Source organism: Lissotriton vulgaris, chromosome 1_2 (genome assembly GCF_964263255.1).
Source record: "Lissotriton vulgaris chromosome 1_2, aLisVul1.2, whole genome shotgun sequence".
NCBI classification, from domain to species: domain Eukaryota; kingdom Metazoa; phylum Chordata; class Amphibia; order Caudata; family Salamandridae; genus Lissotriton; species Lissotriton vulgaris.
The window spans coordinates 213,878,972-213,906,187 of record NC_141686.1 but is presented as its reverse complement, the minus strand read 5'-3'; the positions used below and the strand labels follow the sequence as shown (position 1 = coordinate 213,906,187).

Genomic DNA, 27,216 nt, shown 5'->3' with positions numbered 1-27,216 from the left:
TCAGGCCCAAAAAACCTACTTAGGAGGATGGGCCAGAAACTCAGCACAGTCCAAGGGTGGGTACCAGAGTAAAAGCTCGTATCCAAATAAGGCTTGATGTTTTGATTGCAAGACATCTGTACAGCAAACTGGAGAACCTAACTGTAAAAACAAAAAAATGCCTTCTAGCACACCTGTAGTAACTGCACTTGTGAGTCTCCATGTTGGATCACAGGTGAGCCCTGATCATGTCAATGTGCTCACTGAAGCAACTCTAGTCGCAGACGGAGGGGTGGATGTAGCTACCCTGGCTGTCTGGCCCAATAACCTGGAGAGATAAAGATAGGAGCCAGATATGAATGGGATTAGGGTGGAAGCCCTCAGGGGCCCTGGTGGCAGCATCACCATGGTGGTTGAGCCACTGGTGTCCACTGATCAATATCTGCTAGAACAGACCTATACAGTCCTCAATGCTGACAATCAGGTTAATCAACATTCAATGGCCTTGGTGACCTTAGATTGGGGAGGGGGTAGTTGCCTCTAAAGGGTAGTTGTATCTTCTGCTATTGCTTTACAGCGTCTGCTTGGAAATTATTTGGAGTGCTGAGCATAGTCTGAGGTAGAAAAGAAAGCCATACAGCCATGCTGGGGATACCTGAATGTACGTGTGTAAAAACAAGTGAACCAAGCAAAACCTAAGGTGAAAAAGAAGTGTTAGAGCCTGAAATGATGGACAAACCTTCCAACAGAAAAGGCAGGAAGACTGGGGAGTCAGCTTCAAAATAGACACTAAACCATGTACCCTATCCTCAGGGAGAAGACTTGTCAGCCTGAGAGGGAACTGAGCCCTAGGAGCTTGGGCCTCATACTGTAGAGTTCCTAGCACCAGGGGAACCCTCTAGGGAAGATCTGTGCCGGGGACTTTAGTGAAAGAAGAGGTAGAGGTGGTCTGGGGTATTTGCCACCGTCACTTGGCGTATTTCTTATGAGCAGTAAGAGCCACAGTAGTCTGGTACTCTAAAACTGCCACACGATGCGGATACTGAATGAAATGAAGAAATTGAATCCTGGTGGTGCCAAATGGCGTGCTTACATGGACGTACCAGGAGAGGAGCATATGTATAACCGCCATTCAGCCGATGGTGTACAGTCTCTATGCGAGTATGCCGTTTGGCACCACCAGGATTCCATTTGTTCATTTCAGTCAGTATCAGTATTGAGTGGAAGTAACAGATTTCCAGACTACCATGGCTCTTACTGCTCATAAGATATAAGCCAAGTGACGGTGGCAAAAGCCCCAGGCCAGACCACCATTACCTGTTCTTCACTGAAGTTCTACATACACGAGACGGGACAGTGCGATCCTAATTCCTGTTGGTGCTCCTTAACAAATCGGACTACAATTTGAGGCCCTCATCCTTAGTGGACTTTGATCTGAAGTATAAGCCTATGGCTCTGGTCTTGTGAGTTTAGTGAATGATGTAACGGCTCCCTGATGAACACATTCCTGCTGAAACATGCGTAGTGTCATAGTACGTCAGCTAACCAATTCATCAGCCATTCACACCATGAGCCAAATGTACAATGAATCAGGTTTTAACGAATTGATGGTTTTTGTTTTTCATTGAAATGTATTTATGATTTGTAGACTGAACAGAAAGAACTAGTTGATTCATAGCTTCTAGTATCTAGCAATAGAAATGGCCACTGTTCGGGACACCGTTCATGTAAATAATGTATTATGGTGAATATTTTTCTATACTTCTAATAATGAATTTAAAATTATTTGAACATTAAAAAATATTTCAGGATATAAAAACTTCAGAAGTCTTTTCAGTTATTAGATGAACTGATGACAACATGTTTATTATATGTTAATTGCACTGTTGTATGCCTGCACAGTTATATTATTATTTGCTCTTGCCTATACTGTTTGCAAATACTTAATGTTTTACTACATTGCCTGCTTTTTGCATACATAGAGGTGCCACAAAAGGGAGTAGGGTTTTCCCCCTTTGAACGTATGTTTGGACATCCTTTAAGAGGACGCTTCTGTATTGTCAAGACTCCTACAAGAACCACCAAAACAAGACATTGTGGATTATGTACTTGGGCTTTGTTCAAGGATGTCTGAGTACATGGAAAAACCAAACATAAACCTTGAGGCCAGACAAGAGGTATAGAAGCTCTGGTATGATCAAAAGGCTGCCCTAGTGGAGTTCCTACCAGGGCAGACGTTGTGGGTTTGCAGCCTGGGGCACCTAGGGCCTTTCCAGCACAAATGGACTTGGCCCTACCCTAGCCTTAAGAGAAAAAGGGAGGTCATTTACTCAGTGGACCTTGGCACATGTAGAAACCCCAAAAAGTAATACATATAAATTGCCTTAAACCCTACAATGACAAGGGTGATGGGACCATGCTTACGGTTCCAGATTAGGAACAGGAGGTAGAGAGTGAGCCAATCCCTGACCTCCTCTCTCACAACCCTAAAGATGAGACGGTTGATGGAGTTGTCTTTTCAGACACCCTCACTACCTAAAATCAGACTGACTGCTGGCAAGCCCTGGCTCAATTTGCTGAGCTCTTTTCCTTGACCCCTGGTCAGACTAAATGGAGTACACTTGATGTGGACACTGGCAACAACCTACCTATCAAAAACAAAATATACAGGCAGTCTGATCAGAACCTGAGGTCAGCAAGATAGGTGTCATGAACCCTCAGACAGCCTCTGAGCCTGCTTATTTGTGTTAGTCCCCCAAGCCTCATTTGTGTGGACTACAGGGTCCTCAATGCAGTTATCAAGACAGATGCACATTCAATTTCAAAAGCTGTTGAGCTAATTGACAAGTTAGCTCAGCCACATATCTGAGTACCTTTGATCTCACATCAGTGTACTGACAGATAGGTCTGACCCCTGGAGCAAAAGAGAAAATTTCATTCTGCACTCCAGATGGGCCCTTTCAGTTCACTGTGATGCTCTTGGGTTTGCAGAATGCCCCTGCCACCTTTCAGAGGTTGGTAAACAAAGTCCTTACTGGTTTGGAAGCCTATAGTGCAGCCTACCTTGATGATATTGCTGTCGTTAGATCCACCTAGCAGGATTACATGATACACCTCCAAAAGGTCATGGAGGCTCTGCAGAAAACAGGCCTCACTATCAAGTTGAAGACAAACAATTCAAGGACGGAATGAAGAACCAAGCAATACATTCACTCCCAAGCAAGAGATCTGGGTTCAATCCATTATTCTTTTGCTCATCATGCCCCCCCAGTTTAGACCTAGCCATATGCAAATCAGTCTTGATCCTGTGCCTCATGGGAACAGTCCAGCCATCTGCCAAGCCAGGTCCTCCCTTGGTCGGGAACAAGCATCCTAGGACCGGTTTTGGGGTTTCACCCCTCATCAGCCGGGATAGCTTAAATCCAGTGGCACAGTGAGCGCGGGACCCATGTCTGGGCATTCCCGGCACACTTATGGAGAGAAAGCAAAAGACACACTTTTGATTGACAGAATGCAGAACAAATCAAAACATTCACCCCCAGTCAAGAGACCTGGGTTAAATCCATCATTCTTTTGCTCACCATGCCACCCCAGTTTAAACCTGGCAATAGGCAAATCAGTCTTGATCATGTGCCTCATGGGAACAGTCCAGCCCAAACTGCCAAGCCAGGTCCTCCCTGGACCAGAAACGAGCATCCTGGGACCGGTTTCGGGGTTTCCTCCCCTCATCAACCGGAATAGCTTGAATCCAATGGCATAGTGAGCCCAGGACTCACGTCTAGGCATACCCGGCGCACTTAGGGCGAGAAAGCAAAACACACACAATTGATAGACGGAATGCACCAAGTGACAGATAGGGCAGGGCATGGTTGTATACTTGGACCACCTTGTAGGTGGAAGCCAAGTTTGGCCCCTTCAGCCCAAAATCCAGACTATTCTAGATTGAGAAGCTCCAACCACCCAGACCCAAGTCAGGGCATTACTAGGCTTGACTGGTTACTACAGGAGGTTTGTGCAGGGATAAGGGTCTATTGTGGCCCCCTCACAGAACTGACATCTAAGAAAACACCCAAAAAGGTCAACTGGACAGTGACCTGTCAAAAGGCTTTTCACACTTTGAAAGAAGCAATATGCTTGCACCCATACTTACAGCTCCAGATTACTCCAAGCAGTTCATAGTGCAGACAGATGCCTCTGAACATGGGATAGGAGCAGTCCTATCCCAGACCAATGATGATGGCCATGACCAACCTGTTGCTTTCATAAGCAAGAGGCTTCTCGCCAGAGAGCAGCTTTGGAGTACAATAGAGAGGGCAGCCTTTGCTGTGGTTTGGTCCCTAAAGAAGCTGAGACCATACCTATTTGGCTCTCACTTCATTGTCCAAACTGACCACAAACCTTTCAGATGGATCATGCAGATGAAAGGAGAAAACCCTAAATTGTTAAGGCAGTCCGTATCCCTACAGGTAATGGACTTTATAGTGAAACACAGACTTTGGACTGACCATGACAATGCAGATGGTCTTTCCAGGTTCTTCCACTTAGAAGATGAAGACTGTCTAGTGAAAGTTTAGTCTCATCCTCTTTCATTTGGGGGAGGGGGGGTTGTGTAGGAAAGGGCCTCTTTTTGCATGGTTATACCCCACTTTTGCTTGATGTCTGATGTAATTTCGAACTGCAAGTGCGCTGGGTCCCTGCTAACAAGGTTCCCAATGCCAGATCTCTTTCCCTAAACACTGAATCACAATTGGCATAATTTCAGATACCCTTGTAAGTCCCTAGTAAGTGGGACCCCTGGTACCAAGTGTAGGGCTACTGAAGAAGGTCCTCTGGGGTGCAGCTCTGGTGACCCCAGAGCCCCCTCACCAAGGCTATGCACTCTACCATTGCCTCCCCATGCACTGCATAAGATATAGGTAAGTCACCCCTACTGCAGAAGGTGGGAAAGAGATGATGCTGTTGGGCTTCTGGACCCAACTCTGGTCTTTGGGGTATCAAGAACCAGGGTAGAGCAAACGCTGTCAACCATATTGGGCTAAATAAATATAGATATTTTCCGGAAGCAAACAAGCCAAGAACCCCACCCAACAAACCCCAGGTGGTCCCAGTGTTCCAATTAGGGAACACAGTCCAAAGATGATAATCACAGTGGACCAAATAACAGTTAAGGGCCAACTGGCAGTCTTGGGTTTGGCTAGGATCCGATGTTCTTGTAAGCCAGTACTCACTACGATAACCATGGGTGACTTTGCGCCTGATTACGAGTTCTGGACTGCCAAACTTGTGGTGACAGTCTGACCACTTCCATACTGAGGACCGTACGAAGTATTACGGCTGTGGTGGTCGGACTGTCATAGGACCGCTGCGACTGCCAGGGATACAGGATCCTGAGCTGTTCACGCAATGGTCAGAAGAAGAAACATGATGGCAGTGCCGCAACGGCATCTCCAAGCATATTTTGAGTTGCCTCACCAGCACCATTTTCATGGTGGTGAGCCCGCCATGAAAAGTGTGGTGGTAAGGCAACTGAGGGGGCCCTAATAGGGCCACCTATCACCTCAGGGCCCAGGGGGTGCATGTGGGGGGGCATATGTAGTGCCGCCCTCGATGTGCACCTCCAGTTCCTACACAGTGTGGCATGTATGTCACACAGTGCAGGAAGGTGCAGGCAGCACTCTAAGAGTGGTGGTCTGCATAGTAGGCTCTTCTATAAGCCTACCTTCCGCCGCTGCTGGACTGCCCAACAGACCAGGAATAAACTCCTGATCTGACGGGCGGTTGCACCATGGGTTTGACAGTCCCGCCGCGGACAGCATGTTGCAACGCCCCCTGTATTAACCACCAAACGCGTATTCAAGCCCTTAATCTTTAGAAGCCAGCATCTTCGAAACCACCAGTCATGTTCATTTTACAAACTCTAACAAAAGTTTCCTTTACTGATTATTAGTAAATCTAACTTATGAGACTGTGATGTCCAATTAAAATAATTTGTACTTCCAACATTAGGCTTATCTCTTCCCTGAAATGTATTGTTAAAATTAGCCTAAGATGTTTTGTGGTCAAGGATATTGTTAAATATGTTTTGGAAATAAATTTGAGCAAAATATATTTTGGAAATGGTTATATCACAAGCTACCATTTAGAGAGGTAAAGAAAGATAAAGCAGAGATACCACTCTCAGTAATTGCCATCCACCATGGTACTGATAGGTATGTATGTGGCAGTATGGCATACGTTCTCAAATGGAACTCAAAAGGATCCTCAAAGCGTGGGGTATACAGGAACATAGCAAACACAAGGAGATGATGGACGGACACTGACCCCCAGTCACAGATCTGGGTTGAATCTATCATCATTCTTTAGCTCAGTTCAGACCCAGCTATATGCAAATCCGTCTTGACCCTGTGCCTCATGGGAGCAGTCCAGCCCGAACATGCCAGCACTGATGCATTTCAGGGACGATTCTTGACGTCCATATCACCTATGTGCAACATGTTTTATTTAAAGATTGTTTCAAAACTGTCCCAAATTATTGGTGTGTGTTACAAACACGCTGTCTGGCTAGCTCAGTTTGTTTGAGGTGAAACTGTTTGAAGGTCCTGTGCTCTGCATTTTCTGTTGCAAATGGGGTTTCTGGTTGGCAACGATATGCACCCTGTCCAAACTGTAACAACCACTCTAGTCACTGTAAGCAAGATACACACTAAAAGATAACGTGTGCTCACCCTCTGGTAACTTGGCACAGAGCAGTCAGGCTTATCTAAAGAGGAAATGGTACTTACTTCCTGATTCAGAATGACCACAGGCCCCCCCAGGTTGGTCCTTTATATGAGGGGTGAGAATCCAAACTGTTGAGGTGGTCCATTTCTCTACAGGGTATGGACTTCACATTGGAACAAAGACCTGGGTCATACCACTCCAATGCTGATGGTTTATCTAGGTTCTGTAGTAGGGGATCTCTGTGTATAGTCATAATCTAGTGAATAGTCCCGCCCATGTGCGTGGACCCCGGCAATCAAAAATAATCTCTTAAGGTGTCAAAATAATGCAGAAACTGCAAAGACACTTAAGAGAGAATTTAAAGACAAATAATGCAGCCTATATCCACAGGCTACACTGTCCAGTACTTCAACTAGAATTTCCACCAAAAAAACACCACACACAACACAGCCTGCAGTTTCTACCATAGAGAAACTTGCCTCCCCCAGTCAAAGACTCTGGAATGATAGAGAGGAAGGTAGGGACAGACAAGCCCCATAGGCTGCCATTATGTGGCTTAAATAGGATACTGTGCCTTTAAGAGAACTTTCCAGAACTTCTCCCAGTATCCCAGAATGCATAGCAGGTCCCTCTTACTTCAGTTCTTTTTTCCGGCTCCTGCTTACAGGACCCTGGCATTGAGCTCTCCCTTTTACAAGGGTTTATTGAATTCGTTTTTGCACTTTTAACTTTTAAAAGTGTTGCTGTTACTGCTTGGTGTTCTCTTCTCACTTTTGTGCTGTTTTTAGGCGTTTTGGGGCTCCGAAATGCCTGGCCTTTTTGTCAAGTGCCCAGCATGTGAGAGGAAGAAGGCCAAAAGCGACCCCCATGATGTCTGCATCGTGTGCCTTCCAGAAGATCATGGCCCTGAGGAGTGTGTTATCTGCCAGCAACTTTCTGCTAGGACCCTCAGGGACAGATTGAAGATCAGGCTGGCTGGCCTGGAGGATAGGCGCCAACGTGCTGCAGGTGGGTCTGGGCAGCCTGGGAGGGATCCCTCTGCCTCTGCTGAGGCCCCTGGGGGGCTCCCCAGGGGCAGGAAGTCCAGCCAACGATCCCATTCTCCGTCGGCGTCGATGGCTTCGACGACGGCGTCGAGAGGGATGACGACGGCGTGCTCCCCTTCTCCCCGGGGCTCCGGGTCGAGACGGCGCGACGGCTCGACGGCGAAGGAGAAACCGACGTCGAGGCCGCCGTCGACGTCATCGTCTTCGTCGACGTCGAGGTCATACCGACGCCGAAGGCACATTGACGTTCATCGACGCTCGCCGTCGAGGCGGCGCCGACGCTCGCCGTCGAGGCGACACCGTCGGTCGTCGTCGAGGCGACACCGTCGATCTCCATCGCGGCGACGCCGCCGATCGACGTCGAGGGGCTCCTCGACGTCGGGAACATCAAGGCGAGGACGGCGCTCGTCGTCGAGGGCGGACCGCCCGACGTCGAGAGGACGCCGAAGGTCGACGTCGAGGAGTCGGCGTTCGACGCCGAGGGGGAGGCGGTCGACGCCGAGGAGACGGCGCTCGACGCCGGAGTCCAGGAGACGTCATTCGACGCCGGAGAAGCGTCGTTCTGCGTCCAGCAGACAGCGGTCAGCGTCGGGGAGCAGGTCACCCGCTCCAAAACGGCGGAAAAGGGACTCTAGTCCCAGGAGTCACGCTGCTTCCAGCGGTGGTCGCAAGAGGAAGAGGTCGCCTGCGGATGGGGATGGATCTCCGCGCCCCTCGCCTGGAGGGACACCGGGCTCGGTGTACTCGGAAGTGTACACTCCGCCCCGGCCCAGGACTCCGACTCCTCCCCCCGTGCCTAAGGAGGACCCTCCGCCCAAACCACCACTGCCTTCAGGGGACACTCCTCCACCTCCGGTCCCTCCGCATGGGCCCGCACCGCAGCCGAAGGTTCCTCCTCCGAGGTCCACTTCCCTGCCGTCCCTGCCTGCTCCTCCCAAGGGGACTCCGAAACCGAAACCCCGGGAGGAACCGAAGACGCCTCGTGATGAGCCAAGGAAGACCCCTCCGCGCAAACCGAAGGAGCGCCCACGGGCTGGCAGGTCTCGCTCTCGCTCTGGGCGGAAGGACAGATCGAGGCACAGATCATCCACGAGATCGAGGCACCGCCATAGGAGGCGCGAGTCTCGCTCTCACACGAGGTCCTCTGGGACCAGGGATTATTCACCTACCCTATCGGGGTCTCCGGACACCAGAGTGTCCCCGATAGATGACCTGGTGGCCTTTCAGGACGTACTGTTGCGGGGCGCAGCGAAGCTCGGCATCTCCCTGACGGTGCCTACACCGAAGACATCGGTCATCTTCGAGACGCTGCATCAGAGGCATCTGTCTCGTCCTCTCCTGCCCCTGGTGCCGGGCCTGGAAGAACCTGCTATGGCTCTGTTTCTCACCCCGGCTGTGACGAGGGCGGCCCCTTCGAGATTACTTAAGAAGTACCGAGCTCCCGAATCGGATCCGGCCTTCTTGAGGGCCGAGCCTCCACCTGACTCCGTCATCGTCACGGCGGCCCGCAAGCAGCATGCCACCACCCCGACCTCCACGGTTCCCCCGGACAAGGAATCGAGATGGATGGACTCGGCAGGAAGGAAAGTTTGTGGTACTTCCGCGACCTCCATGAAAGCGGCGAGTGCCACGGCTTTGTTGGGTCGCTACGACCGCGCCCTCTGGGACTCCCTTGAGCGCTTTGCGGAGCATTTGCCCCGGGAGCAGCGTGAAGACTTCACGGAAGTCCTGAGTGAGGGGATGCTGGTGGCCAACCAGATAATCAGCGCGGCTGCGGACTCTTCCCTGTTGGCGGCTCACGGATTTTGCCACGGGATCAACCAGCGGCGTCACGCATGGCTCCGGCTTACGTCCCTGAAACCGGACGCACAGCAGAGGGTGGCCAATCTGCCGTTTTCCGGTGAGACCCTCTTCGGGACACATGCCGATGATGAAATGGCCCGCATGAAGGCGGAGGCCGAAACGCTGACGGCTGTGGGCCTGGAAAAGCCCAAAGAGACCAAGAAGCAGTACCGCCCCTTCCAACGGCGGTTCGGCGGACAGGGCCGAGGTCGAGGACAGGCCTCAGGACACTCCCAGCAGCAGCAGCAGTTCCGGAAGCCGTTCCAGAAGCGGCAGAGGGGCAGGGGAGGCCAGCAATCGGCTCCGGCGCCCAAGGGCCAGGCGGGGCCTAGGCCCTAGGAACTTACTTCCCCCGGATCCGTTACCCACTCCGGTAGGGGGAAGCATCCAACTTTTTCTGGCAGAGTGGAGACAAATTACTCAGGACAAGTGGGTGCTGAATATTGTTTGCAATGGATACAGTCTTCGGTTCACCAGCCCTCCTCCAGCTATTCCCCCGGTCAGCTCGCAGTTTCAGCTGCGCGAGCTTCAGGCGGAAGCGGATATCCTGTTGAGGAAACGGGCGATAGAAGACGTACCTCGGTCTCAGAGAGGAAGAGGTCTGTACTCCCGGTTCTTCCTGGTTCGCAAGAAGGACAAGAACGAGTTCAGGCCCATTCTGGATTTGCGACAGGCAAACAAATGGATTCGCAGAGAAAAGTTCCGCATGCTGTCGTTGCATCAGATTTACCCTCAGTTGCAACAGGGGGACTGGCTTTGCGCTATAGACCTACAGGATGCTTACTTCCATGTGCCCATTGCACACAAACACAGGAAGTTCCTGCGGTTCCAAGTCGGCACCAATCACTATCAATACACAGTACTCCCATTCGGACTGAAGTCTGCGCCGAGAACGTTCTCGAAGTGCATGGCGGTGGTAGCAGCACACCTGAGGAAGACCAAGGTGTTCGTCTACCCGTACCTGGACGATTGGTTGATCAAGGCATCCTCCTTCTCGGAAGCGCGAGCACACTTCCAGAAGACGTGCGTTCTCTTGAACAAGTTGGGGCTGCACATCAACATGGCCAAGTCTGTCCCGACTCCGGTCCAATGCATACAGTACTTGGGAGCCTCCATCAATACGCTGTCAGCAAGCGTGTCTCCTTCGGAAGAGCGACGATTATCACTCCTTCGAAAGGCTCAGGCTCTTATGACGACTCCATCTACAACAGTGAGGACGGTGTCTTCTCTACTGGGATCGATGGCCTCTTGTATCTTCCTGACGCCACACGCACGGCTGCACATGAGACCGTTGCAGGAGTGCTTGGAGGACCAGTGGGATCAGAGGAAAGGATCTTGGGACGACAGGATTCGGCTGTCGCTGCATGCTCTTCAGTCTCTGAAGTGGTGGTGTTCGGCGGAGAATCTCCTAAAAGGGGTTCCCTTTCACAAGGACATACCCAAGCAGACTGTCGTGACGGATGCGTCTCTTCTGGGATGGGGAGCGCACTCCGGGACTCTACAGATTCAAGGCACGTGGTCACCGATGGAGGCCACGTATCACATCAATTTCCTGGAACTCAGGGCTGTTCACTTGGCGCTGAAGGCCTTTCTTCCGTCCTTCCAGACCAACTCTCTGCTTGTACAGACGGACAATACCACCACGATGTATTACCTCAACAAGCAGGGGGGCTCGAGATCGCGCACCCTGTCTCAGGAGGCGCAGACGATCTGGCACTGGCTTCTAGCCGGAGGACTGTCGATAACGGCCACCCATCTGCCAGGTGTGCAGAATGTTCAGGCAGACGCACTGAGCAGGCTGCTTCAGGAAAACCACGAATGGGTCATAAACGACGAAGTACTAGGAGAAGTCTTCGCAAGGTGGGGAACTCCAGACGTAGATTTGTTCGCCACCGCCGAAAACAGCAAGTGCAGAGACTTCGCCTCCAGGTACTTCCAACAAGGGACGCTGGGGAATGCGTTGTGGATCAACTGGACGAACAGCTTTCTGTACGCCTTTCCTCCCATTCCCCTGATTCCGGCGGTGCTCATCAAGCTGGCCCGATCCAGGACTCGGATGATACTCATCGCCCCGGAGTGGCCCAGGCAGTGGTGGTTCACGGACCTACTTCACCGGTCTCTCCTTCCTCACATTCGGTTGCCGTGCAGGCCGGACCTTCTCACGAAGTTCGGGGGACGGATGTTACACCCCAACCTCTCGTCTTTGAGTTTGGCGGCATGGCTCCTGAGATAGTGCAATATGGCCATCTGAATCTGCCCGATGATTGCATGGACATACTGAAGGAGTCTAAGAGACCTTCCACTCGGACTTCATATGCTTACAAGTGGAAGAGGTTTTGTATATGGTGCCATTCTGAGAACCATGATCCTACTACCTGCAAGGAAGATGTCATCCTTCCTTATCTTTTACATTTGGCGCAGTCTGGCCTTAATGTCCATTCCATTAAGGTACATCTTGCTGCATTGACTGCCTACAGGAAATGCCCTTCACAGACTTCCTTTTTCCAGATCCCTGTGATCAAAGACTTTCTGGAAGGTTTGAAGAAAGTATTCCCTCCTGTCAGGCTTCCTTCGCCTTCGTGGGAATTGAATGTGGTGCTGTCCAGATTGATGAAGGAGCCTTTTGAGCCTATTCATAAGGCTTCGTTGCAGCACCTGTCCTGGAAGGCGGCGTTCCTCGTGGCCATTACATCGGCCCGCAGGGTGAGTGAAATTCAGGCGTTGTGTTGTAATGAACCTTATACTGTATTTCATGCTGCTAAGGTTGTTATGCGTACTCACCCTAAATTTCTTCCCAAGGTTATTTCTGATTTTCATATCAACCAGACTATAACTTTGCCTACGTTTTTTCAGAACCCTTCATCCCCAGCGGAGAGGTCTCTCCATTCCCTGGATGTGAGGAGGGTCTTGAAATTTTATCTGGATAAAACCAAAGATATTCGTAGGTCTGACCAGTTGTTTGTCAATTATGGATCGGTCAGGACGGGTCTTGCGACCTCTAAGCAGTCCATCTCTAGGTGGATTGTGTCCTGCATACAATTGTGTTATCAGAAAGCTAATAAGACCTTAGGGGGTAAGCCTAAGGCTCATTCCACCAGGGGCAAAGCTGCCACGACGGCTCTGCTCCGTAATGTGCCGGTTGCTGAAATATGCAAGGCAGCCACTTGGAAGTCGGTTCATACCTTTGCTAAGCATTACTGCCTGGACACTGACGCCAGGGCAGACGCTCAGGTTGGACAGGCTTCGCTGCGGAATTTGTTCGCACAGTAGTGGCGTTATGTATTATTCTCCACCGCCGCTTTGGTGTGGGGATGGGCTTGCCATTCTATTCACTAGATTATGACTATACACAGAGATCCCCTACTACAGAAGGAGTAGTTTCTGTCCTGTAACTCCAGTTCTGTAGTAGGGGTATCTCTGTTATAGTCATAAGCGCCCGCCCTCCTCCCCGGTGGAGATTGTTTCATCATACAAGAATGCGACAGGTCTGGCGTGCTTCGCCTTCAAAAAGAACTGAAGTAAGAGGGACCTGCTATGCATTCTGGGATACTGGGAGAAGTTCTGGAAAGTTCTCTTAAAGGCACAGTATCCTATTTAAGCCACATAATGGCAGCCTATGGGGCTTGTCTGTCCCTACCTTCCTCTCTATCATTCCAGAGTCTTTGACTGGGGGAGGCAAGTTTCTCTATGGTAGAAACTGCAGGCTGTGTTGTGTGTGGTGTTTTTTTGGTGGAAATTCTAGTTGAAGTACTGGACAGTGTAGCCTGTGGATATAGGCTGCATTATTTGTCTTTAAATTCTCTCTTAAGTGTCTTTGCAGTTTCTGCATTATTTTGACACCTTAAGAGATTATTTTTGATTGCCGGGGTCCACGCACATGGGCGGGACTATTCACTAGATTATGACTATAACAGAGATACCCCTACTACAGAACTGGAGTTACAGGACAGAAACTACTCCTTTTTACACATGAGTGATCAGAACTCCCTAGATGTTGAGTAGATCTCCCCACTTGCAGTTGGTGTGGACACGTGCTCAATCTGGCATCCTCAAGGTGGTCTCTCCCCAGACATTTTGATTTTTACCTCCAGCTGTTTCTGATTCTTTTTGTTGGCCTTAGGACTCTAAGCACTTTATCACTGCTAACCAGTGCTAAAGTGCATGTGCTTCTCCCCTAAACATGGTGACATTGGTGTGCACTTGATGGGCATATTTAATATTCTAGTGTGTCCCTTGTAAAGTGGTATACTATATACCCAGGGCCTGTAAGTTAAATGCTACCAGTGGGCCGAGTACACCACAGACAGCTGCCCTATCTGGCTTACACTTGCCTTGATGGTCAGGCCTGCCTGTTGCAAACTCATAATCACTTCTTAAAGGTGGAAAAGGTGGACCTTCCAGTTGCTAATATAGACAGCTATGTTATCCTGATAGGCAGCTGAGAAGACGTTTATACCAGCAAGGACCTGGTTTACCAAGATCTGAAAGGTGTCAGGGGCATTTTGAGACCAAAGGGCATACTCCTAAACTCGTTATGGTGTTCTGTTGTGGAGAAGGCTAGCCTCTTCTTGGCTCCCTCTATTAGGTCAATCTGCCAGTAACCTGATGTAAGATTAAAGGTACTTAAGTACACTGCAGTCCCTAACCGGTCAATCAGATCATATGCCTGGGAGGGTGGGGTCAGTGTAGTATCTTGCATTTGCAATAAGAGCCTAGTTAGGCTTAGTTGACGGAAATTTCATTCCGCCAGTGTTCCAACCACTTGTTGCTATGGTAGAATGTTGATCTTTGAAAGCGGGAGTTGGAAAGAGCGACGGAGGAGCTGGAAGATAGAGGGTGACATGAATAGATGTGGTCTACAATGAAGACAATTCCCAATCAACTACCCATGAGGTCTATCTTTGTTACATTGGTGACGAATATTTCACTTTCAGTGAATGATGGTGGGGAAAATGGAAAAATGTTTTTGCACACTATGCATATGTTTATGGTACTTCCTAGAGTTCAGAAAGAAAAACCTCTCTTCTACTTTAATATTTGGATCCTGAAGGTCAGGAAATGTGTGAACATTTGCCTGATTTAACAACAGAAGAGGGATGTGACTTAATTAAATGAATACAAAATTTGTCTCAAGAAACTTGATTTACATTTTTTGCCTAACGTATCGACTGTGTTGGAAAGATATCATTTTGGTAAAAGTGTACAAAGGAAGGTTTGAAACAGTGGAAGAATACATCACTGTATTCTACTACTGTTATCCTGAACATGTCATTTTGGCGGTAAATGTGAGAAACGGTTGAGAGACCAATTCATGGTGCGTTGTAACCTAGAAAAAGCTTAGGAATTGTGTTGGAAGAAAGACAATCCATCTCCCAATGAGGTACTCATAATGACAAACACTTTCAAACACAGTATGGCATGTATAGAAGATCAAAAAGGAGGAGGAAGAAATGATGGTACAGAAAAGAATGCACATGTTATTCAAGCCTTTAAGAAAGGAAAAGAAGAAGGGGTACAACAGAAGTTAGGAAAGGGACATGGTATTATTGAGAAAAGCAATAGGAAATTTCAGGGAACATGTTACGGATGTGGGGAATATGGACATGTAGCTAGCAACAAGGAGTGTATTGGGTGGAAGGGCACTTGCAAGAAATGTGCGTGCCAAGGTCATGTTTCTAAGTGTTGTGGGAGTGTAAATTAAAAAATAAAATTCAGGAGATAACATGCCAGGAATCTAGTGAGGAAGAAGAAATATTTATACAAATTATGGAAGTGGGTGATGCTGGTCCGTTGGAAAATAAACTTATAGAGAACATACCTGTTCGCATCCTATTTGATTCAGGAGCCAAAAATCACACTTATTCCCCTGGAGGTTCATCTTAATGATTTCAAGGGCAAGGTTAACCTTCTCGAACCAGGGATCTGTCCAAAAGGATATGGAGGGGAACCCATTAAGTTACTGGGATACTTCATAGGTTGTATTCACTTTAAGGACAACTATACTGCCGGGAAGACATATGTTTTTGTAAGAGGTGATTCATTCATTAGTTGGTTTCACCAGAAGGTGTACTTAGATCCTAATGAAAGTCCTTTGGTGAGACTAAAGGAATTTAAAAGAGATAGAGATAGGTGTGAAAAACAGAGTTTATGTCAAATATGCATGGAGAAACCAGACTATGGCAAAGAATTCCCAAAGGTATTCAAAGGTGTATTGGATTGTTTAAAAGGGTTTGTACGCAGTATACATATAACAAGCTTTGGAAATGCAATAGGCCTCGCATTTTTTGGACTTAGAGCTATTGGCATTGTAAATGGCAATGTTTTTTACTTATGTGTTATGGAGTATATGTATGTGATGTGCTGTGGAATTATGTGGGTTGGACTGGATTAGTTAGTTGTGTAATTGTGTGGACTCAAGAAAAACTTTGTGCAGAAGAGGAAACCACATGCTCAGTTGTTTGCCACAAGTATGACAAAGCATTTTGAAATCCTCGGTAGCCAAGTTGCCACAAGTCTCTACCCACTTCCTGTTTGTTAAATTAAGTTAAAACAAGACATTTGTACTCTTTTCAGTAAGATAAAAAGAATCCTTAGAGGCAGTGTCCTTTTTCTATATGTGCTGCAGATTGCAGCACAAGTAGAAAGAGGAAATAGCAAGGAGAACTAAAGATATTTCTCCTCGTTACACTTCTGTTGGGAAGGCGAACAATTTTAGCACAATCCCAGGTTTGCCAACCTTAGTATAGGATCAAAATCCATGGGTGGATGCATGGGGACACCATAAACACACAAGGCAAGAACTTTGAGCTCTGAAGAAGTTGTCTGTGTTTTGGACCAGAGATGAGCAACATGGAAGTGGACTGCAGACTCACAGACAGCGGTTTTGCAGCATCTAGAACATATTGGCCCAGGCCCCTCTTGATGTTAACACTAAACAAGAAAACAAAATACACCATGGGGTAATCTTGGTGACAAATTGCTTGTAGTGGAGGTAACTTCTTCAGTGGGTAATGCACGGAATATCTTGTGATTGGAGAAATAGTATGTTTTATGTGTATTTAATGTAATAACATTTCACCATATCTTAGCCTTTTGTTCACAGCTTCTTATTCGCAATGGCGGCGCCACCTGGGAATGGCATGTTTGTGGTGACCCAATATATCCCCAATCCTAACTTCAACCCTGCTCAGCAGGGGGTGAGTCCTTGTCAGGGGCCTTATTTTCTAAAGAGGTTCATTGAAGGAGAGCCAAAGACACTTGGAGTAAGTACTGGGGCTCTTGAAATATTTATGGGACTCTTGGAATATGTATGTCTTCCTCTACCATGGACAGTTCTAAAATTATTTAATAACACATCTAACACAGTTATGGAAATTGCTCTTTAGGATTTTCCATAACTCTTTATGAAGGGGAAAGCTAGCGCAGGCTTAAATGTTATAATAGAAATCCAGGTATTAATGTTGATGTGATTTTCACAGTAAGATCCTCATTACCAATCCCTGGGAATATCAGGCCAAATTCCTTATGTTTTTTTCCCCTCTCGGCCATAATCGGGCAAGAATGCTGGTGGACCAAGGTGGCAAATGTAAGGCCAACCAATGGGTTGTTGCACAATAGAGCAAAGGAGTTAAGAATGTCTGTTAACCAAAGGATGAAGTGAAGTTTGTGGCATTGAGGTTACAATGCTAGCATACAGGACCAAGCATTGATCCTGATTGAAGGACAGAAGGCGAGCCTTGAAAGAAAGGGGTAGGAAGGGCCTTTCAAAAGAAAACATCAGAAAAAAGTATAAACCGGTTCATGAGTGAAGTGATGATTCTATGTTCTAGGTAGTCTTGTTATTGTCGCATGGGTACATTTTGCTAAAAGAAAATGTTATAGGTGATGTGTGAAAATGCAAAGGCTGAAGTCCTTGAAACATTTAAGCAACAAGGGTTGGCGCATACCAAGGGTACAATTGTAGAGGCATCAAACAGTTGTACTAGGCAAGTGAACGCAAAGGGCTTTATCTAAAATAGGTCATCAATCCCGCTTTTCAGTAGTCACTGCAACCTTTTAAAGCAGATCAAGTCTACTGGTGGTTTTCCCACCTACAGGGTGAATTTGATAGTACAAATTTCTCAGCCCATCCATACTGTCTCCATAGACTATCATTCCAATTGACTAAGGCCCTAATTACGACTGTTACAATACTTTCCGATATAGGCGTAACTCCTCTTACCGCACATACTGAAATAATGAGGGTTGCCATCTAAACCACATTGCCGGAAAAAAATCAGTAGGTCAAATCTGCCAATATTTATTGCGAGAAAACATCAGGTAGATCCAAGGATATGTGGATTTTAGTGCAGCAAGCACCACAATCTTCATGATTTCTAATGTGTGTTAATATGAATGTGAGAGGAATGAATGCAAACAAAAGTATCACAATAAATTATCAGAACAAATAGGAAAGAAAAAGGAAATCTGTGAAGTCATTAAACGTTGAAAATAATGAGCAGCAGTGCAAATCAAGAGAGTCTACAGGGGGGATAATAATGTACATAATAATGTACACATTCATGTAAAGCTTTGCAAGTAAAAGTTGATGAAAGAATGTTTGTGAAGAAGAGATATGTTAAAAGCAAGGTACTTTGTGTGTTGAAGCAGTAAAGTATCTGACGTCACCAGCATTGACAGCCAAGATAGTTATTAATTGCAAATAGTGTTGAAGTTTAGATTCAGCAGTGCCTGGACTAATTAGAAGGTAATTTATTTGGTAAAAGATGCTATAGATCAGTATATGCTGTATTGAATCCTTGTTTCTCACTTCTCCTGCTTATAACTAATTCATTTCATTCATTTTTTGCTGTAGGCAATTCAGATTGTGATTGGTATCCTGCAGATCTGCCTGGGAGCCTTCCTCTGTGTCATTCCGTTAACAAGCGGTTCAATCATTCTTTTTAGTGGAGTACCATTCTGGGCATCTATCTTTGTAAGTATGCATTTTCTAAATAAAGACACACATTCTGGGTGCAGTAAAAAACGTTTCATAACTTATTTTGCAGCGTTGTCTGTGGGAAATACCTTACGTCATGGGTGAGGGGCATGAGCCACGAGGATAGTGCGCACCCCGAACTCAGGATGGATAACATTGGTAACTTCACTAAACTCATCTAAGGATAAATATGGGCAGCTTGGGCACCAGACCAAATTCACTTAGATAAGGATTGTGTTGCTTGTTTCATCGGATGCTTGTCCTAAGGGACCAGAATGAAATTCACTGCTGGATCTGGCCCTCCCTGCCGGCCCCCCCCACAAATTTTGTCTTTTAGCCTTAACTTTTTGCTGATCTCGTTTTTGTTGGCCTTATGACTCTGTGCACTTTACCACTGCTAACCAGTGCTAAAGTGCTAGTGCTGTCTCCCTAAATTTATTTTTCATTACTGTGAGGCCTAGGATTCGGACAAGATATGAAAAAGAAATCGAGATGCAAAAATATCGAGTTGTAAATATCGCAAATCATGAGCAAAAATAAAGTTGACAAGAATATCGATTTTAAGGTAAGTAATATCGATGTTAAAAAGAACTATGTTGATATCGATGATAAAATAGCTGTGTCGTTAATATTGTTTACACAAGTATCATTGTTAATAATATAGTTATTAAATTATTTTGATGTACTCTAGTATATATTTGAATTCTATATGTTATAAATTAGTTAGTTTAGTATACATATTGTTAATGTTTTTAAATATAATCTGTACATTTTTAGTTGTTTTTAAATTTTATTTAATAGTTTATTGTTATTTTTAGTGCCCTAGACGGTTGTGGGTTTTTATAGTGTTACAGGGTGGGAAGTAAATTAATAATAAAAAATTAATAATACTTTTTTTTAATATTAATTATTTATTTAATCATAATAATTGTGCAATAATTATTTTTTTTACTTAAATTTAGGTGTGGGGTTTGGGGTTTGTAGGGTAATACGGTGGGGAGTATTTTAATTATACTTAATTAATAATTCATTTTTAATTCGTATTACTTATTTATTTGATACTTATGTGAATTGCGTAATTAATTTCATTTTGTATTTATATTTTTGATGTGGATTGTGGTTTTTGTAGGGGTAAATGATGTGAAGGAAATTATTTATAATAATTAGTGTTTATTAATAATTATTTAATTGATAATTATGTAAATTGTGTGATTAGGATATTTTTAAAGTTATGTATTAGTTGCAGGTTGTTGTGTTTGTACGTGTAAAGGGTGGGAAGTTAATTAATTATAATTAATTTATTATGAGTTAATTGTTATTAATTGTTTAATTGGTCATTAATTATGTAAATCATGTAAATAAGATATTGTTCATGTATATATTAGGGGCGCACTGTTGCCTTTGAAGGAATAAAGAGTAGGAAGTTAACCAAATATATGTTATTATGAATTATTTGTTTTGTGGACTACTAATTATGTACAATTGTTATTTATTACAATTTTTAAGATATATTTTAGGTGTTTTTTTGTTTGTAGAGTTATAGGGTATGACGGTATTTAAATTATAATGAATCTAAAAATTGTTGTGTGTTTTTTTTAAGTGTGTTCTTTATTATATTATGGGTTAATAGTGTTATGCTTATTAATTGAAAATAATATAGTTGTTGGTTATGATTGTGAGAATATAGTGTACTCTTTAAATTATATTAATATTTGTTTTAATAAAAAATATTTATTAAACGTAATAAATATGTAATTTTATTTTTATTTATATATATATATATTTAAATATTTATATTACTTGTTATTCAATGAAGTTGTTAAAATATTTTATTTGTTAGAAGTAAACTACCCTCTTTCTCCTGTTGCACAAACTGGAGTGGGAATAGTCATTTTTACCCCTTTGCATTCCAACGCTTTCTCAATCAATCAATTATTTGTAAAGTGCACTACATACCCGCGAGGGTCTCAAGGCGCTGGGGGGGGGACTGCTACTGATCGAACAGCCAAGTCTTAAGTATCCTCCTGAAGGTCAGCAGGTCTTGGGTCTGTCGTAGGCTCAGTGGGAGGGTATTCCATGTCTTAGGGGCGAGCTGGGAGAAGGATCTCCCACCGGAGGTTATTCTCGAGTGAGAGGTCGGAGGAGCGTAGCTGGCGGTTGGGGATGTAGAAGGAGAGCCATCTGTTGAGGTAGGCTGGGCCGGTCCTGTGGAGAGCCGTGTGTGCGTGGGTGAGGAGCTTGAAGGATATCCTCTTGTTGACGGGCAGCCAGTGCAGGTTTCTCAGGTGGGGGGTGATGTGGCCGCCGCGTGGTACATCCAGGATCAGTATGGCCGAGGCATTTTGGATGCATTGTAGTCATTTGATGAGCTTGGTTAGGGCTCCCGCATAGAGGGCATTTCCGTAGTCGAGTCTGCTGCTGACGAGGGCCTGGGTGACTGTCTTTCTTGTATCTGTCGGGATCCATCTGTAGATCTTGCGGAGCATGCGGAGGGTGTTGAAGCAGGAGGAGGAGACGGCGTTGACTTGCTTGGTCATTGAGAGCGTTGAGTCAAGGATGATTCCCAGGTTGCGTGCGTGGTCGGTGGGTGTCGGGGCTAACCCCAGTGCCGTCGGCCACCAGGAGTTGTCCGAGGCTGAAGGGTTGAAGCCGAGGATGAGGACCTCCGTCTTGTCCGCGTTCAGCTTCAGATGGCTGGTCCTCATCCAGTCCGCAACGGCCTTCATTCCTTCGTGGAGGTTGGCTTTGGCAGTGATGGGGTCCTTGGTGAGGGAGAGGATCAGCTGAGTGTCGTCGGCGGAGGAGATTATGTTGAGGTTGTGCTGTCCGGCTACGTGTGCAGGTGGGGCCATGTAAATGTTGAACAGCGTTGGGCTGAGGGAGGATCCCTGGGGTATGCCGCAGATGATCTCTGAGGCTTTGGAACGGAATGGGTGGAGGCGGACGCTCTGGGTTCTGCAGGAGAGGAAGGAGGTGGTCCATTCCAGAGCCTTGCCTTGGATCCCTGCGGTGTGGAGGCGTGCGCGTAGTGTGCTGTGGCAGATGGTGTCGAAGGCGGCAGAGAGGTCTAGGAGGATGAGTGCTGCTGTCTCGCCGTTGTCCAGCAGGGTCCTGATGTCGTCGGTGGAGGCGATGAGGGCAGTCTCAGTGCTGTGATTGCTGCAGAACCCTGACTGGGAAGGGTCCAGGATTATGTTTTCTTAGAGGTATTGGGTTAGCTGTCTGTTGACGGTTTTCTCAATGACCTTTGCCTTACGTTTATTGAGAGGGGCGTTGATCTCAGCATGTTTCCAGATCTCTGGGAAGGTTGCGGACTCGAGGGAGAGATTGATGACGTTGTGCAGGGGCGGTGTGATGGAGCTGCTTGCTCTGTTGAAGACATGGTGCGGGAATGGGTCTGACAAAGAGCCGGAGTGGATTGTGCGCATGGTCTTGATAGTGTCATCGATGCTCACGCTGGCCCAGGCTAGCATGGGGTCGTGGTGGGTGGTGTGCGGAGGGTCTGTTGTGTTGCTGTCTGTTGGGGCTGTCTGGGTGTTAAAGCTGTCATGGATGCTTTAACACCCATATCTTGCGTTGGAAGAAGGTGGGAAGTGAGTCGCACAGGGCTTGCGACAGCGGGATGTCATTGGTGTTGGAGCTGGGGTTGGAGAATTCTTTCACAATGTTGAAGAGCTCCTTGCTATTGTGTGCTTTGTTGCCGAGACGCTCTATGAAGGAGGTCCTCTTGGCCACACTGATGAGTTGGTGGTGGTTGCAGGTAGCGTCCTTGTGTGTTGCGTGGCTGTCCGGAGTTTGTTCACTGTGCCATTTCTTCTCTAGTTTCCAGCAGGCTTGCTTGGAGGCTAAGAGTTCTGGGGTGAACCAGCTGGCCCTCTTGCTGGTGTCTCTGTGGGGGGGTTTCTTCAGCAGGATGAGGGTGTTTTGGGCAGTCCTCGATCCAACGTCTGAGGCTGTGGGCAGCATTGTTGGTGTTGGAGGGTTCGGTGGGTGGGCTGAGAGCGAGGTTTGCATGTAGTTGATCTTCGGTGATTTTGCTCCAGCAGTGGCGGGGGATCTGTTGTGTGCGGTGGTGTGTGGTGCGTTTCTGGAAGGTGAAGTGGTTGCAGCGGTGGTCGGTCCAGAGGAGTGCATTGGTGTGGCTGATGGAGACGTGCGGGCTTGAGGAGAAGACGGGGTTGAGTGTGTGGCCGGCGGAGTGGGTGGACGTTGTGACGAGTTGCTTCAGTCCGAGGTTGGTGAGGTTACCAATCAGGGTTATGGAGTTGTTGTCATTGTTGTTCTCAAGGTGAAAGTTCAGGTCTCCGAGGAGGATGTAGTCAGTGGAGGTCAGGGCGTGCGTGCTGATCAAGTCGGCGATGGAGTCACTGAACTGGGGGCGGGAAACAGGGGATCAGTAGACGAGGGTGCCTCTGAGGGTGGAGTTAGGGTCTGTGTGGATCTGGAAATGCATGTTTCCGGCGGTGCTGAACGCGTCATTGGTACTAGTTGAGACCCTGATGCTGTTGTTGTGGACGATGGCGATTCCTCCTCCGACTTCATTGGTGCTGTCTCTGCGGGTGATCTTGTAGCCATCTGGGATGGCCATGGCGATGTTGGATGCAGAGGAGTCGTTAAACCAGGTCTCTGTCAGGAAGGCGACATCTAGGGATGTTGTGTCGAGCAGGTCCAAGAGCGTGACGGCATGCTTGCGTGGTTGGGGTCTTTCTTGGCGGGTGGTTTGTCGGCTCTGAGGCTGGTGTAGCTGCAGTTCCGGCAGGTGAAGGGGCCGTGTGTGCATTTCTGGGTGGCCTTGAAGCAGGTGTGGCTCCATCCGAAGTTGAGAGCGTGCAGAGTGCTGGCGTCATAGTGGCGGCGGTCGTCGCGGCGGGTGCGGGGGCCAGGGGTTCTGGCGCCGGGCGTGGTTCAGGCACGGACGGGCGCAGACAGGCTTGTCTTAGGAGCAGCCGCACTGCGGCCAGCATATATGGTGAGGTGGGAGGGAGGAGCAGCTGGGAGGTGGGGTCAGCGAATGGGCAGTGGGCAGTCAGGGAGGCGGGCCTCAGGCTACGCAGCGGCGAGGGCAGTGAGGGACACCGAAGGTAACAGAAGGAAAAAGGGGCACAAAATCGAGGGGAAAACGAGGGGCACAGAGGGCAGAAGGGCACAAAAAATGAGTGGAAGAGAAGGCATATGGGCATAAAAACAAGGGAAAAACGAGCGCCACAGAGGGCAGAAGGGCACAAAAAAACGAGTGGAACAGAGGGTAGAACGGCACAAAAACAAGGGAAAAACGAGTGGCACAGAAGGCAGAGGGGCACAAAAACGAGTGGAACAGAAGGCAAATGGGAAACAAAAAAGAGGGAAAAACTAGTGGCACAGAGGGCAGAAGGGCACAGAAAAACGAGTGGAACAGAGGGCAGAAGGGCACAAAAAACGAGTGGAACAGAAGGCAAAAAGGGGCACAAAAATGAGTGGCACAGAAGGCAGACTGGCACAAAAAATGAGTGGAATAGAAGGCAAAAGGGGCACAAAACAAGGGAAAAACGAGTGGCACTGAAGGCAAAATACAGAATACAGAAATACAGGGGCAGCTAAGAACAGAAGGCAGAACGGGCAGAGAGGCACGGGGGCAGCGAGGGGTACAGAAGGAATGACCGGGCAGAGAGAGCACGGGGACAGCGGGGGGAACAGAGGGAAGAAAAAGGGGCACGGACCACGTACAGGCAGCTGGGAAGACAGACAACAGCAGTCACAGACACAACAATGAAAATACAGGCAATACAATAAAAGCAATAAAGCAGAGGATGAACAAACCTACCTACAGCCTACCACTGGCCACCAGGGATGAGGCGCAGGTGGTAGCCTGCGGGTGGTGGAGGACCTCAAACTCCCTCAGCAGCGGCAGCTGGGACAGGGACACACAGGTGGTGCTGTGCGGAGGGGGAGCACCTACCTGGTGGGGTCAAAGGTCAAGGTTTCTCTACTGTTGCAAAGACTAGCGTGGAAATAGTACATTTTACCCCTCAGAAATCCATCACTTTCCCTACTGTTGCACTGACTGGAGAGGGAATAGTAAATTGTTATCCCTCCTGAGTCCAACCGTTTCCCTACCTTTGCACCAATTTGAGTGGGAATAGCAAATGTTACCCCTTTGCAATCCAACACTTTCCCTACTCTTGCACAGATTGGAGTGGGAATAGTTCATTTTATCTAGACAATAAAGGGATTAGAATCAGAATCAGAATGCATTTTATTGTTTAGTTAGTTTCGTTTTCAATTCGTAAAGCTTTATTTGGTTCGTATAAAAACAACCATAAAAGCACATGAATAATAATACATCATTATACAAATTTGGACAGCATAGTACAGAGATAATCAATCAATGAAAACCACGATAAAAATCATACCTTTTCTGGCATTAATAGATTTAAGTAGAAAAGTAGCAGTAAAAAAGCAAATATCGGGTTCCTGCATCATAAAAAGCAGCCTCATCGCTGCATCCACGTTAAAAATACCATATTTTAAAAACATAGGTTTTAAGTAAGCAATGCGATAATTCATATAAAGATTACAGATAAGGAGAAAGTGCAGTGTGCATTGTTTGGTTTGGCCATCGCAAGGGCATGGACCTACTGGGTGCTTTTTAAGATGTGGAAAAGCTACCAGGTGATGGGCCAGCCCGAAACTTAATCTGGTAAGAACATATCTAGGTGAGGTTCTTGTCACCTGGCTCAAATATGTCTGGAAGCCTTCAAAAACTAGATATCTGTTATAAAACATACATGTCATTAATTGGCTGCTGTTGTACGACCGCCTCTTTGCTCTATGTGACAGAAACGTGTTTTTCAGTACTGTTTTGGGCATCTCTGCTACCGCATGAGGATCATACAGAATATTTAAATCATACATTTCTTTAAAACTATGTACAATATACTTTAGCCAGGGTATCATAAGATAGTTATCCAATTCAAGACAATCTTTAATTATTAGTCTGTTGAAAGCAGTCTTCTCTTTTCGCCAAATGGATTGCCAGATCATTAGAGGCCTTAAAGCTATCAGATCTGACAGATAGCTAATCCCGACTTCTCTGTGGATTAGTTCTGTTGGGGCGGAAGTTGGTAGGCATAGCAGTTTTTTGAGGAAATTATTTTCCTCCGTTTGTAAACTGCTATCAGAATAATGTCCCCATAACCCAGCCCCATAAAGTGCGATCGAGACGCATCTAGACTGATAAATCTACGTCATGTCCCTAATGCGTCTATCGCCTAATTTAGCTGCAAATCTGAAGACTCCATGGGCACTTTTAGCCATTTTTGCCAGGACATTTATTATTTCATGCAACCACATTCTATCATTGGCAAAAGTAATTCCTAAATAGCAACATTTATCCACTCTGGGGCCCCGAGTTCTAATAGCGTTCGCCATAAAATTGAATGATCCACTAAATCAAACGCACTGCTTAAATCCGCAAAACAAAGGTAGAGAGAACCTTGTTTGGCATAAGTATATTTCCCAATGATTAAATCTAAGTTTATGTACTGTTGAAGCGTTCCTCGCCCTTTCCTAAAACCATATTGAATATTGGCTAAAATCCTATTGGTCGCCGCCCACTCTTCTAGCCTCACTAACAGAATCCTACTCATGGTCTTAACGGAGGAGTGTAAAAGGGAAATTGGACGATAATTTTTGGCATCCGATTTATCCCCCTTCTTAAAAATGGGAATAATGATGGATTCTCCCCATGTAGGAAGGACTCCGTTACTTACAGCGGCATTAAAAACAATTGTTAATAAGGGGCCCCATAATGCTGGGACAGCTTTATAGACATCAATGGGAACCCCATCCGGTCCCTGCGCCTTATCTCCCTTACTTGCTTTAATGCCCTGTTCCACTTCATCTAGAGTAAAGTTTAACGGTACTATTGGCTAGAGACTAGTACTGGCACTAGGAACATAACTGGCTTTAAATATACCAGAGAAATGGGTTACCCAGGCCTCACTACTTACATGGGACAATAACTCTGGGACCAATTCATCTTTTAAGAATGGGGAGTTAACTGTCACCCAAGACAATTGACAATTTGATGTCTCTGCCGCCTGTGTGAGTTTATCCCATGCCTCTTGTTGCAGCTCTTTTTTCCTCCGCTTTAGGGCCAATTTATAATCTATTCTTAATTTAACTACAAGCGTCGGGTCCCTAGGTCTATTCATTAACGCCTGCTTTAGCTGTGAGAGCAAAGTGGTGCAGGCATGGTCAAACCATCCCTTGTTATGGATAATTTCCCCGTTGCTAAACCGTGTAAAAATGGTATCTATAGAGTAATTGATTTTAATAAAATTCCTTAAAATCAATGCAAGTTCACTATTAATATTCAAGTTGTCATTTATCTCCACAGAACAATCCGTTACAATATTTTTTGACACTTTGTCCGCATTCCCCCCTTTCCATTTTATCCTCGTGCCATTAGGTCTATGCGGTTCAATGTTACCCACATTTCTTGTAATATTAACAGACCTGGGTTCCCAGATTACAGTTGTTAAAATAATACAATTGTGTTCACTAAATAAGGATTCCTCTATCCTGGGGGTCAAACATTAAGGGGTGATATTAGAGGATACCAGAATGTGATCAATCGTTGAATTTGAATTATTACCAGCAAAAGTAGGGATC

General features: G+C 46.6%; 1 protein-coding gene across 3 annotated transcripts in view; it reads left to right on the top strand.

Moving 5' to 3' along the window:
* Positions 1–27,216, top strand: part of LOC147735024 (membrane-spanning 4-domains subfamily A member 4A-like) — a 246,371-nt gene that overhangs the window by 18,510 nt on the left and 200,645 nt on the right. For all 3 annotated transcript variants that reach the window (XM_086953112.1, XM_086953111.1, XM_086953113.1), the window contains exons 2-3: positions 16,690–16,849; positions 18,442–18,561. In XM_086953112.1, coding sequence (XP_086809238.1) covers positions 16,703–16,849; positions 18,442–18,561 — 267 coding nt within the window. In that variant the 5' untranslated portion in view covers positions 16,690–16,702. The remainder of the gene's footprint in view (positions 1–16,689; positions 16,850–18,441; positions 18,562–27,216) is intronic.